General features: G+C 44.9%; 1 protein-coding gene across 1 annotated transcript; it reads left to right on the top strand.

The window, feature by feature from the left end:
- Nucleotides 1-8,909: 8,909 nt before the first annotated feature.
- Nucleotides 8,910-12,729, top strand: LOC104493253 (lysozyme g-like). The gene is made up of 5 exons (XM_010135903.1): nucleotides 8,910-8,952; nucleotides 9,792-9,881; nucleotides 10,945-11,141; nucleotides 11,398-11,536; nucleotides 12,599-12,729. Exons 1-5 carry the CDS (start codon nucleotides 8,910-8,912, stop codon nucleotides 12,727-12,729), a joined length of 600 nt encoding a protein of 199 aa, XP_010134205.1.
- The last annotated feature ends 355 nt before the right edge of the window (nucleotides 12,730-13,084 follow it).

The following is a 13,084-nucleotide window of genomic DNA, read 5'->3' as shown; positions in this document are numbered from 1 at the left end:
CAGGAATGCATGGTTTGGGTCGAAAGGGAAGTCGAGACTGTTCGTGCTAAGTTTAAATTTATTCTGAAGTAGCGGCCTCATAGGTCTGTCAGCTGCAAGTCTTTACTCTCAGGTCTGCTTTCTGCATTTTCTGTCTGGAATGAAGAATAAAACTGTCATTGAACCTCTTGGCAAGATCTCCAATCTTGATCTGCGTATTACTTTGAGATGAATAATCCACCTCCAAGAAAGAATTTTACTTTGACTGAAACTTAAATTCTTTAAGAACTGGAAAATTCTCGTTTGAGTGGTGAGGAACAAGTTATTCTGCTGTAAAGCTCAGTGATTTTGCAGTGCAGATTAAATAATGAAGCGTCTATGATAATAATACCTGGGTCAGCTAGCTAGAAGTATGAACAGCACAGAGAACACCATCTCCTATGTCAGCTGTACAGACTTGGAAAGCACAAAGCTCAACTTTGCCAGCAGCGATCCAGTGGCAGTGTGACTGATGGGTGAGAAGATGGTGATGACAGGCAGTATCTAGGAAGTATGCAGGTTGCATGTGATTAATTGCTTACGGCAAATGGATTGTGTGTGTAAGGACATGAGTAAGGTTCCTGAGCCGAGACTAATGACAAAATGGTAGCTGGTCTGGCATGTGTTAGCCATGGGAGGACATTACCCAACAGAGAGATGAGAAACGTTCACATACAGCTTTCCAAGTTATGGGACTTACAGATGGACTTGGTATGTAATCTTAATAATGATTAGTGCTTAGGTCTGTGCTTGATGCATGAGTGAAGTCATCATTAAAGAGATGCATGGGGACACTAATAACCCAACAAGATCTGTGTTGCTCAGCTCTTAATGCTAGATTATTTGGACTTGACTGGACACTCTTCGATTGCTGATTGTTATGCTTGTGATGGTTGGCTCAAGAAATCTACCTAGAAGTGCTGAGTTGAACTTTGGGATTTGGGAATTGTGAAGAAGTCTGGTCCCTGAAAGAGATGGGGGTGAGAAACAGACGCTCGAGAGGGCAACAACTGAGCAGCTGCTCTCAGACCCCATTAGCAGGTTGACTTACCACCAGTGTAATTAATAGGAGTCATTGAGGGAGGCCAGCTTGAAAGATTAATTGATGCCTTCCAGTCCTTGGTTCCCAGTAATCCACGTTGTGCTGTTTCCTGTCGGGAAATTCTAAAAGGAGTACTTTTCTGCAGAAATGTCTATAGCAAATACACTTCGAACGGTACAATTTCTAAAAGAAGCCTTTTGTCTTCCATGTGAGAGTAAAGTGTGTCCTCAACACAGCGTGGCAGATGCTGTCATTTTCTCTCTCCTGCACATGCACACGAACACACACAAGCTGATGCAGAAATAATACAGCTTTTGTACTCGCTGCGTGTTCACTAGCTGTGTATTCCACTTTTACAAAGGAAAATCCTGTCAGTAGTGGGTCGATCTGTCTGTTTCGTTAGAACAGCTGTATAGAACAGGTCGAGAGTGAGGGTTACGCTTGGGTGTAAGGAAAGCCTCTCTGGAATCAGAAGTGGAGGGTGCTTGATTTTATCATAGAATATTTTAGAACTGTTTCGGAGGGGGGGGTTGCCACTAAGCCCCCTTTAAAGGATAAATAGATAGATATGTTCTACCAAATTTGAGCAAATTACTGCTCTGAAGGTCTGCTCTGATACTTGTTCTTAGATCATGCTTTGGAGTCTTCAGTGTTAAGCCTGTCTAATATGACTGTGGTGATCCAAGACATTCCAGTCTCCCGGATGCCCCTTGTTATCCATCCTCCTGGAAAGCGCCATTCTGTATCACGTGCCATGAAAGGGAACATACACCCATAGCTTCATCGGTTTAAGCTAACTCATCAAACTCACCAAAAAAATCTGGTTCACATTTGGTGGATTTGTTTGAAGTACGTGTACACTGAGAGATACTTCATGCTTATCGATGGAAAGGGGGTACTTAAGAAAACATGCTTTTAGAGATCCCATGATGTGCATATTCTAAGGTTACATTCTTTTGGATTAGCTGTTCACAGCCATGGCTTGTGCTGCCGAAATTAAACCAGCACTGATCAAAGAGCCTCATAGCCGTGTCAGCTCGGTGTTGAATGTGTGTTAATATACTTTGCCTTTTTGAACACAACCTGTTCTGACATCATCTGCCTGGTGGTATGATTTTAACGTGTGACTCTTATAAAAAAAGCTTTAAAATTTAACTTATCTGCTTCACAAACCATGCAATCTCCAGTAACCATTGGCTTTTCCCAAGATGACTTTGTATGCAAATCAGTTGATCGTAACACGCAAACCCACATTAATTCCTTTCCTGATCTTCTTCCCCCTTGCTAATTATTTCTTTGTTAGTGTGCTGCCCTAGATATTGTTTCCTGTTCGGCTTCTAACATGTTGTTTCCTCTTTGACTTCCAAATGACAGTCCTCAATACTTTGTATCAGGCACGCAGAAATGCTCTTAATAGTTACCACACAATCGCAGAATGGTTTGAGTTGGAAGGGTCCTTAAAGATGATTTAGTTCCAACCCCCCACCGCCAGGGGCAGGGACGCCTTCCACTAGACCGGGTTGCTCAAAGCCCCATCCAACCTGGCCGTGAACACTGACAGGGATGGGTCACCCACAATGTCTCTGGGCAACCTGTTCCAGTGCCTCACCACCCTCACGGTGAAGAATTTCTTCCTTTTATCTAATCTAAATCTACCCTCTTTCTGTTTAAAGCCATTACCCCTCGTCCTTTCACGACATGCCTCTCTAAAAAGTTCCTCTCCATTCTTCCTGTAGGCCCCCTTTAGGTAGTGGAAAGCTGCTATAAGGTCTTCCTGGAGCCTTCTCCTCTCCGGACTGAACAATACAACTTTCTCAGCCTGTCCTCAAACAGGAGGTCCTTCAGCCCTCTGGTCGTTTTTACAGTCCTCTGGACCTACTGGAGCAGATCCATTTTTTTCCTGTGCTGAAGGCTCCACAGGTGAATGCAGTAGTCTGGGTGCAGTCTCACAAGAGTGGAGCAGAGGGGGGAATCACCTCCCTTGACCTGTTGGTCACACTTCTTTTGATACCCCCCAGAATGTGACTGGCTTTCTGAGCTGAAAGCGTGCATGTTGAGCTTCTTGCCAGACAACACACCCAAGCTGTTCTCCTCACAGCTGCTCTCAATCTGTTCTCCATCCAGCCCATATGTGCTTGGGATTGCCCAAACCCGTGTGCAGAACCCTCTCCTGGCTTAAACTTCAAATGACTTGCTTTAGGTGATAGATCCGTATTTAAACTGGGATGTGAACTGAGGTCTCACAAGATCCAGTCCGGTGACCTCTTCACTAGAACACCTTTCCTACAGTAAAATTCAAAGTCTCATTTTAAAGAACAGAAGGAAACTACTTCTTTCCTCCCTCATAGACACTTCTGGTCTTAGTTGTTTTTACATGATGGCTTTGTCCAGAGGGGATTGTCATTTCAATGCATTCTTGTCGTTTTCTGCATTCTTCAGAAAGACAAGATGAAGGAAGAGATTGGGGCCCTCAGCACCTGTTCACTTTGAAGACAGCAAAAACTGAGAGCCTCACGTCTCACAAGTTTGAAGACGTTTGTTATCATTACTTACAGGCATACTAGAAGTAGAAAAGAAAATCTGTGGAAATGTAGTTATTAAACTGTGTCCCTTTAAAAGTTGGGAAAGACAGCTCTGGAGGGTTTGTTTGAGGTGATGCTACAGATGCATCTTTAACTGGCCAGTTAGTGGTAGGCATCCAAAATGCGTCAGCTGTCGTGGGCAGCTTCCCTATAAAGCAGATAAAAGTCTGTGAGTACCTGGCGTTACCTATAATTACATCCCGGACAAAAGGGACAATCTGAGAAATGTATCTGCCTGCTGATGTTAGGAAACTCACAACAGAGACAGTAATTAGCATGGGTATTGTTCCAGGGCACTTCAGACAGAATTCTCACCACCCCGTGAAACGTGATGCTGTAACCTGCAACCTGAAGGAGAATAGCATGTGCAATACCTAATGCTTTTCAAAATGATGCTCCCTTTTGATCACGTCTCCATTAGGTAAGTGGAATGAAAAAAAAACCCAACCTCTCCCTGGTAGGTCACTTGGCATGAGGAAGAAAAAATATAAAGTGAAAATCTGTGGCTAGGAAAGAACTGGTGATATTGAACCTTGCTGCGCTTTGGATCTCAGGTGTGCCTCTTTCCAGCCTATGTAAAACGAGTGGAAAATGCTAGTCTGTCAGGTAGCGTGTTCTGTCCACTCTGTACTCCTTTCAGCTGGGTGTAACTAACAGTGTGAACAAAAGACCGTGGGGAAACTGACAGCAGCTGAGCGCCAGGATGCCCCTGTGAATACCAGGAAGCTTCCGGGCTTCTTAAGAAGATGCAGATAGCATTAAATAAGTGAACTCCTCCTCTTTCCTTGACTTTCCATCCCCTTCCTCCCAACCACATGCTGTGCTGACCAAAATCCAGCACAAGGAGAATATTGTCTGGTATCCTTTGTGTTTAAAAACTTCACAGCAGCAAAAGGAGTTTAAAATTATAGATTGTTGGGGGATTTAAAAAAAATAGAACATTTGTGTCCTTTTTCTTTAATATTAACATAATAATAACATATTTCCATGGCTTTCGTGTTCTTTCCTTACTACTTAGCATGAGGGATAGCAACTTGCTGTTCTTCTAGATGAGTCTCACAACATCATATGAATCCAAACCCCTGTGCTTCTAAACAAAACTCCAAGAATAATACAGAAAAATATAAAAAGACGTATGGCAGTGTTACGAGAGTAGGTAACATTTTCTGGGACGTCAGACCAGCACGTTCCTGCATGTCTCTTTATGGGGTCCAGCCATTTAGAACAGAGCTGTTATACTCAAAGGTGTCTTTTAACTCATCCCCTCTTCAGCCTGTCAAAAGAAGCATTGTACCACAGCTGTGTACGCCCCTTCTGTCAGGTTGTGGGCTGCCAGAGGTAGCTCTTATCTAACTCTTGACATAATTTTCTAAATTAAACCTAGCCTAAAAATGAAAAGTTATGCCATGCTAGTGATAGATGCAGTCCACTCTCATTAGGTGGTTCATCTGAATTTGATGCTCTGGGTTTACAGCCCCACAAAGACCTATGAGCAAAAGATCATGTTTCCTAACATCCTGCAGGTCCCCTTATGGGGTGGCACCTGGGACAAGTGCACTGGCTTAGAGCCATTCAACATATGTGAGCACGACCATGTTTGCATGGAAGGTGCCGACCTTAGGCATTCACTCTAGAATGCAATCAGCAAATTTTGTGAGGGTGAAGAGATTTTCAGCAAGAAAAAGCTCATTTATAGTGCTGCTGAAAAAATATCCCAAGGTCTTTGGCCTTCTATGGGGAATGGTGTGAATGCAAGGAATCTGTGACAGGGACCTGAGCGCATACAGCAGCACAGGTTAAAAATAATTGTACTTAAAACATCCACCATTCAATGAATAAATGAAGAGCAATGCAGCGCAGAGCAGGCATGAAGAATTCACGTGACAGAACTGTGAAATGTAGAAAACCTGTGATTACATGGGTAATAAACGAGAGAGAAAATACACAGCAAAGATAAACAGTGTTTAAATTCAAAACTTTATCTTGAGGATCATCAGCAAGTGGCCAACACCTTAGGAAAGAAATCTTGGTCGGAGGCAGCTTTTCAAAACAGGTCCCAAGTCATCAGCATGAACACAGGTCCAGTGACAGAGGCACACTGGTTTATTATCACTAAGTGATACCATTTTTATAAAAGGCAACTGGATGTTAATACTAAATTATTTTCATCTATCTGAGAGAACACCTCTCTTTCTAATACGGATGATCTTGTTCTGTAGAAAGCAAATTAATGTATCTACTGGGTTTGTTGCCATCAAGCTGCGCATTCTGACCTTTTCCCAACTCGTTTCTTCTGGATTTCTTCCCCTCCAGCATTTTTTCAGTCTCTATTTCCTTTCAAAAGGATTAAAGCCACACTGTACACGTGGTGTCTCTTGATTATTTTCTACCTGTTATTTCCAAATATACCATGTACATTCTTACCTTACATTATGTCAATATTACCTTTTGCTGTTTAAAATGTTAAAGCCCAGTAAAAGAATTAAGTGACAGTCTAGTCTGTGATACGACAAGAAGAAGAGGTTGTGTTTGTTCATGAAGAAGGAATGCCTAGCCTTGTTGTAATCTTTGGGAAGATGTCTATTATTTCCATGTTTCATCCAAATAAACGAGTTTTATACTTAAGACTCCTCTTGACTCATATCCCAACCCTCCTGTAACAACTGAGCTGTGTTCTCCAGTGAATCTTCCCTCCTTCATGCTATCTGTCTCATCATCTAAGTTCATATTTGTATTTATTGATTTTTAAGGTGACAAGGCCCACTTGATCATCTCTTGTGCTTTGCAGACTTATAACCATTGCTTGTTTCTGAACCCAGTAATTAGTATCTGGCCAAAACACTACCCAAGCCCCATCCCAATCCCAAGCGAGACCAGTGGGAATAGATGGATTTGTGATGTATTAAATAATAAAGAGAGAGCTACTGGAAGAAAATCTTGCTTTCTTAGCATCCACACATCCTGTGCAGAGTCTTCAGAAGAGAAAAATAAGAGAAGGGGACAGGATCGAAGGGGAGTGGTCTCCCAGACCATCTTTCCATCTCCAAGTGACTCATATTTTATGTACATGAAAAGTGTCTTGGCCACGAGGTGCAAATCTTTCAGGGAGTCTCTGCAAGCCCCCACTGGCTTCAGCTGCTGAGAGACCAATTTCCCTCCTCCTCACTTCAGCTGCAGCATCCTGCCTCCCCAAATCTGAAAGTCAAACCCTGCCTCTGCTCTCAAAGTCCCCGAGTCACCCTCCTGAATTAGGCTTGCCGTAAGCAATGAAGCAGTGAGATGCTGTTCTTCAAGAGTCCTTTTTAGAATTCATATGAAAGTATAATACTCAATTAAAAGCTTGCCAATCTGAAATCATTCAGGAAATGAGACAAAAAATCCTTTTAGGAATGTGTCCAGACTGATCTCAGATGAAAAGCAAGGGGAGCACTAGGCAGGGATCTGATTTTTGACTGGCCTCTGCCGCTGATTCACTGCAATGCTTCCTGCAAGTCATTTGTTGTGTATCAGTGCGCTTATTGATGGAGGAAAACCAGTATTTATTTCCTTTCACAGAGTTGTCCTGAGTCTTGCTAACCACCACTTGTGCAAATCTTTGGATGAAAGGAATAGTAAGTGTGCTAAGCTCTTAATACATATTGCTTATTGTACTTTAAAACAAATACCATCACGCTAGGTAGGAATTAACATTCCAAAGCCCGTAGGGTGGGTACCTTTTCATACACATATATATAAAAGCCATGAAGTGACCTTCCTCAGAGGAAGGCTGACTGAAGACAGGTGAGTCTGAATTCACTCATAGAATATTTATTTAGAGCCGGAAACCTTGATCCTCTTTTAATTTAGCATTTTGTCAATATTGTGATTGCTACGCTGCTTCTACCTAAGGTCTGTGATGATTTTTGTGATGGGAAGGGGGAAAAAAGACTGATAACATAAAAATTTATAATTGGGCAATTTCCTGCATGTGGAAACAGCCAAGCCTATAGCTTTCGATGGGAGCCCTTACGGATTTGCCGCTGAATTCAGAGGTATAGGGTAAGCTACATTGATCCAGGCTTGTGAATACCCAGTGTTAGAGCTCAAACTGAGCTGCTGCACGTACCCAGCTCCAGCCATGGATGTTTGCTGGCCTGAACAAGCTCACTTACAACAAGAGAGTCTTTCCAATGGCACCAGTGGACTATCTGCGATTCTACATCCATGTTTTGTAGTAGAAATACAGGCTATAGTAAAGGTCACGTGTTACTACAATCAATAAGGCATTTTTGAGTGCTAATAGCATTGCGTGATGATTGCCTTCAATACTATTGGCATGTTTTGTATTTGAAACCCTTATGAGGAAAAAATAACATTTATGACCCATAAAAACTGTTCTGTTTAAATGCATTCACCAGCAAGGCAAGTACAGCCAATGTTTTCTGCAGTTCATAGCTATTATCCGATGATATTTTGGAAATTTATTCGTAAGCATAGCAGAGGTATTTATTACTGAAGTGATTATTTGCCATTATAGCACACAGAAATTAACACAGAAGTGTTATTTCACCACATAGATCTTGGAATTGCTTTGCAGGCTTTTAGAAGAGAATTGAGGGTCACATTGCTGGATTTTTGAAAACACGTTTTTTCAAAAGCCAAGCAAAAATCCCGTTGCCTTTTGAACAGAGAGACAAAATACACGTGCACCCTGTAGCACACTCGACTGCAAATTCTTATATAAATAAAGCAAAGGTATTGTACCTCCTCATCGTGAAGATGTGCTGTGGGTGCTTGGGAGAGGCCATGTGGGGGAGCAATGTGAAGTGATAGGGTCTAAAATAATCCCTCCTGGTCCAGGCTGCTGACGAGGACCTCCTTGCTCCTGAGATCCCCAGGCTTGGCCCTTCCCTCTCAATGTGACGGTGGAGTGGCACATGAGATGGAGGAGATATTCAGCTGCAGGAGAAACCTGTATCCCTCCAGTAAGGAGGAAATAAGGAGCAGATGGGTATCCCGTCCCTTGCTTCGCCTTCCACTACCACTCTCCGAAGTTGGCAGCTGTAGCTTGTCCTGGGAGTGAGGGAGAGAGTACTCTGCAGAGAGGGTGCCTCTGTTCCCTGACCCATCTTTAGCTAATGCCATCCCTGTCTGGGGGTGCCTCAGGGTGGGAGCTTTTGCCACGCAAACTTTGCCACAGGGCTGTTGAAAATCAGCACCGATTTCTTCACGTTCTGCAAATCACTGTGTTTCCAGGTCTCCTGGGGCAGCGGAGGAGAGCCATCACCATGATTGCTGTGCTGTTCTTGCTAGGCCTTACGGCCCTTGTCGGTAAGGCAGGGTGTGGGTTTGGGTTGCTCTCAAAAGCACTCCGGGAACCGTTTGCAGAGGGACTGCAGAGAGAAGGCGTGCGCTCAAGCCTGAGGTCCCCTTTCTCCACAGCACTGTAAAACCCTCTGCAGCCGAAGGACCTCGGCTGCCATATATGAGGCTGTTTGCTGCCCGTGTGTGCCCTTTAAACCATCCGGTCTGGAGTACAGGACTGACTCCAAAAGGGAGTCACAGACATACCTTCTCTTGATTTACCCAGCTAACCTTATCTCATCTCTCTGCCTACTCAGAAGCGGTCTCACAAACATGGCAAGCTGTTTGATGGAGGCTATTCATTCCTTAGCTGCTAAGGAAGAAGGGTGATTACCCCAGGCTGAGGAAAGCACTCTCCTGAATCAATTCCTCACCAGGTTATGGAGGGACACAGGAGACATTCCCAGCCAGGGTGCTCAGGTACCACCAGTCATCATCCAAGGTACCCTAGACGTTAGGGGGCACTGAATGGGAAGATGCCTCTGAAATAAATGCAGAGGCTGCAGTTTCCCTCTCCAACAGCAGCCTTTAGACCTGAGGGGCAGACACCCATTCATCTAAACTGTCATTAGGTGCACTCGCTTCAACCTATTCAATTAGAAAAAACCAAATTTCTATTCTCTATCTTTCTTTGATGCTGCTACTGATGGACAGCAGTGGCAACAATACAAGCATGACCAACACAGGGTGATGTGTTTTATGGGTCTGGATGACTCCCTCATGCTTGACTTGTATGCACCTGCAGCATGCTGTACAATATTGCTCTGAGATCTTACATGTTCAAACATTTCCATTTAATTTTTCAGCTCCGTCCATGAGTTACAGTTGCTATGGTGATATAAGTGCTCTTCAAGTCCCTAGTATCTCCTGTACACCCGTAAGAGCCGCAGACTGTGGTAGGTGTTATTCATTGCTTGATTTGTCAACCTGTTTGTACCTGACAGAGAGATGCTTCACCTTCTGTTATTGCCAAGCTAACTATGGTGCAGCTATTCAGTCATCCAAAACCAGAGAAAATGGCAGGTGCTGTGAAGCTTCCAGTCCTGGTGGGCAGTGTGAGGACAAACTTCAGGTCCCATAGTCAGGATCCTCAGCCTTTAAGATAAGGGAAATGGCATGACCCCTTTACAGTTAAAAAAGCTTCTTCATCAGCCGAACGATTTCAGCATCAGCATCCTCACAAAACTCTGTGGTGTGGCCTGTCTGCTCAAAGGGGAGGCTGCACAGAACCAGGTCCTGTGTGCTGGTGTGTTGGCTTAGCTGGCTAGTGGTGACCTGCCAGAGACACAATTTGCAGGGGAAAGGTCCCACGTGTGTAGCCGTCTTACCTCTGGGTGACCCATTCTTCATAACTCCTTGCCATTTACCTCTTTCTTGCCTTCTATTATTGCCCCATGTCACTGCACATCTGGCTGCATGATGCTGAGACCTCCAGGGACTTTGCGACGTACTGCAGACATAAGTGTCTCCAGGGAGACCCCTGACTGTGGGTACCCAAGCATGGATTTGAACCTGCTTGCTTGTTTCCAAACTGTTCCAAAATTACTTAAAAACAACCCCCCCACACCCCCTTCTATACACAGACTAACAATATCACTGTTACTGCAGTTTAGCTGGTCAGTGGTAACACATCTCTCTATTTTTTCAAATGCAATGTGAAATTTCACTTTTCTGACTCCAGAGCCGCATTTCCAGTGGTCTGGCAGCAGAATAAACCATGAACATGTGGTCTCAACTACTAAGAAGCCGCTCTCTTCCCCTTGTCATCCTCGGGTACTGTCTCGGCAGCTCTCCGCCCACAGTCAGAGCTGACAGGGCTGTGCTTGTTCCTCAAGCACCACTGACCAACTTGATGTACCTGCATTTTCTTCAAAACTTGAGTTATTCCTTTGATACACCTGCTCAAGGGGAAAGTGAGCGGAAGAAGGGTGTGTAAGTCTCCCTTTTCCTGTGCCATAGGACTTCCCATGATAAGGAGGACTGCTGAGGCAGACGTAGTACGTCTGAGGAGGTATGAGATTCCGATTAAGAGAGTAGCCAGAAACCTGTGCTTGGACCCGGCGCTCATCGCTGGCATCATCTCTCAGGAGAGCCGTGCCGGCCTGCTCCTGCACAACGGATGGGACCAGGAGCGGCACAAGTACGGCTTGATGCAGGTACATTGGGGTGATACGTATGAATAAAAGAACAGTAATGTAGTGTATGTATCCCAGGGCCTTACCTCAGCAAACGACTGCTTTGTGTTTGAGACAGCACTTAAATGTGCTCCCTCCACATCAAAGGCTGTGCTTAAGGGTTGTCCTGAATAAGGTCACTTCAAAACTCCCACAACCTGGGAGTATGAAAAAGGGGTGAAGCTACAGTGGTGGTTGTGTTCATAGGGAAACCCATTTTCTTGCTTGACCCTTCTAGCTTGGCAGGGTGCTACACAGCCCTTACGGATTGTGGGATAGTGAAGAACACATAAACCAGGGCTCAACTATGCTGGTTCTTGCACTTAATGAAGTACGGGCAAGACATCCTACCTGGACCTGGGACCAGCAGCTGAGAGGTACGCAATGGGCTATACACCTGAGTGATGGGGGTGCTGTGTATTTGTTGGTATCACTTCTGAGGGAAAAAGATCATCAGTCTGGTGGATTTTACAGCACCTCCTATAAAAACCAGAAAATACCTCCAGAGTTTTCTAGTTTAAAAGAGGCAATCCCAAGACAGCAGAGCAGAAAGAAGTCTGGATAGAGACACAGCCTTCCAGCTCAAAGCACTGTTCACAGAGCCCCCATGTTTCTGCCTGCAGAAGAGAGACTGTGGTGGGATGCCAAGCTCCTTGTCAGCTTTGCTGCAATAGGAAGCAGTGGGAAAACAGCCCAGCCTGGGAGCTGCCACAGCAGCATGGAGGCACCCTGTGCAGGGCTGGGTGAAGGTGTCAGGCGTAGCCTCTGCAGCCTTGACTTTAGTGTCAAACACGCACAAAGGGCCACTACATTGAGTGGCTGGGCCACTACGTTGAGTGGCTGGGCCACAACTGGTGAATGGCCAGATCCAGGACCTCCTTAAATTCCCTGGAAAAGATGTTGTGCTCAGTGAGCACGAACAGGCCTCAAGTTATCCTCTTATCTGCTCATCTCACAAATGAAATGCCTGTCAGGTGGATAAATAAGGTAGAAACCAAACAAACAAAAGCCACCAGGGAAGGCAGAAATTGAAGCACCTCAATGCAATAGTTTTACCACAGCAGGCTATTAAGTTGTGTCAAGGAAGCTTGAGATACAAGTTTGCTCGTAGCCCGTGTTACCTGCATGCTGGTTTGTTCACCCTGTGGTATTTCTTACTCTCCCATCCTTGGTCTGCCACTGCCATTTTAGATTACACTCTTTGATGGGACCAGCATTCCATTCCCACCTGTGTTTGGAGAGAGGCATGGGTTCCTTCGCTACAGAAATAAGGATTTTGCAAAATCGGTCACTTTTCAACAATAATTGCCCAATTAGCAATTTCCCGAGCAGTTGTGTAGGTTTGGTGAGATGCGTGACCCTTTGGCTAGGAATTGTTACTTTTAAATCTCTGTTTCTTACTTGCAAGCCTATAACAACTCCTCCTTAACTCTTTCCAGGGGGACTCTGCACTTACCGTGCAAAAATGGGCAACCTCCAAGTCTATGAGGAAGACCCATGCGATAGAGACGACTTCTATGCCAACAGCGTGATTAGACGAGCGCAGTACTTTAAGAGACATGGCTTCTAGCTCATAAACCTGCTCCACCACCAAGCCTCTCCTCTGCATAGACTAGCCCAGTAGTGATCGTAGTACCTAGAGCACTTCCTCAGGTCTCCTGGCAGGACTGATGCTGGTGGCAATAGCAGCAGCACCTTGCTCCTGACTCGACAATGGGCGAGCGCAGCACTGCCTTTCAGGGGACCTGCAGGGATGAGATATCACAAGCTTGGGGCCTTTGAAAGGCAGACGGGGACAAACCAGCAATGTTGAAGTGTTGGGTGGGGAAGATGCCTCTTCCCATTCGAAGCTTAACCTGGGGCTGTTCACGCATTCCTGAGGCATGGGCAGGCAATGTCCAGCTCTCCTTGGGCACTGGCTGTGC

The sequence above is a fragment of the Buceros rhinoceros genome, unplaced genomic scaffold (genome assembly GCF_000710305.1).
Source record: "Buceros rhinoceros silvestris isolate BGI_N320 unplaced genomic scaffold, ASM71030v1 scaffold10425, whole genome shotgun sequence".
Classification (NCBI taxonomy): Eukaryota; Metazoa; Chordata; class Aves; order Bucerotiformes; family Bucerotidae; genus Buceros; species Buceros rhinoceros.
The sequence above is the reverse complement of the archived record's forward strand: the minus strand, read 5'-3'. Positions and strand labels throughout refer to the sequence as shown.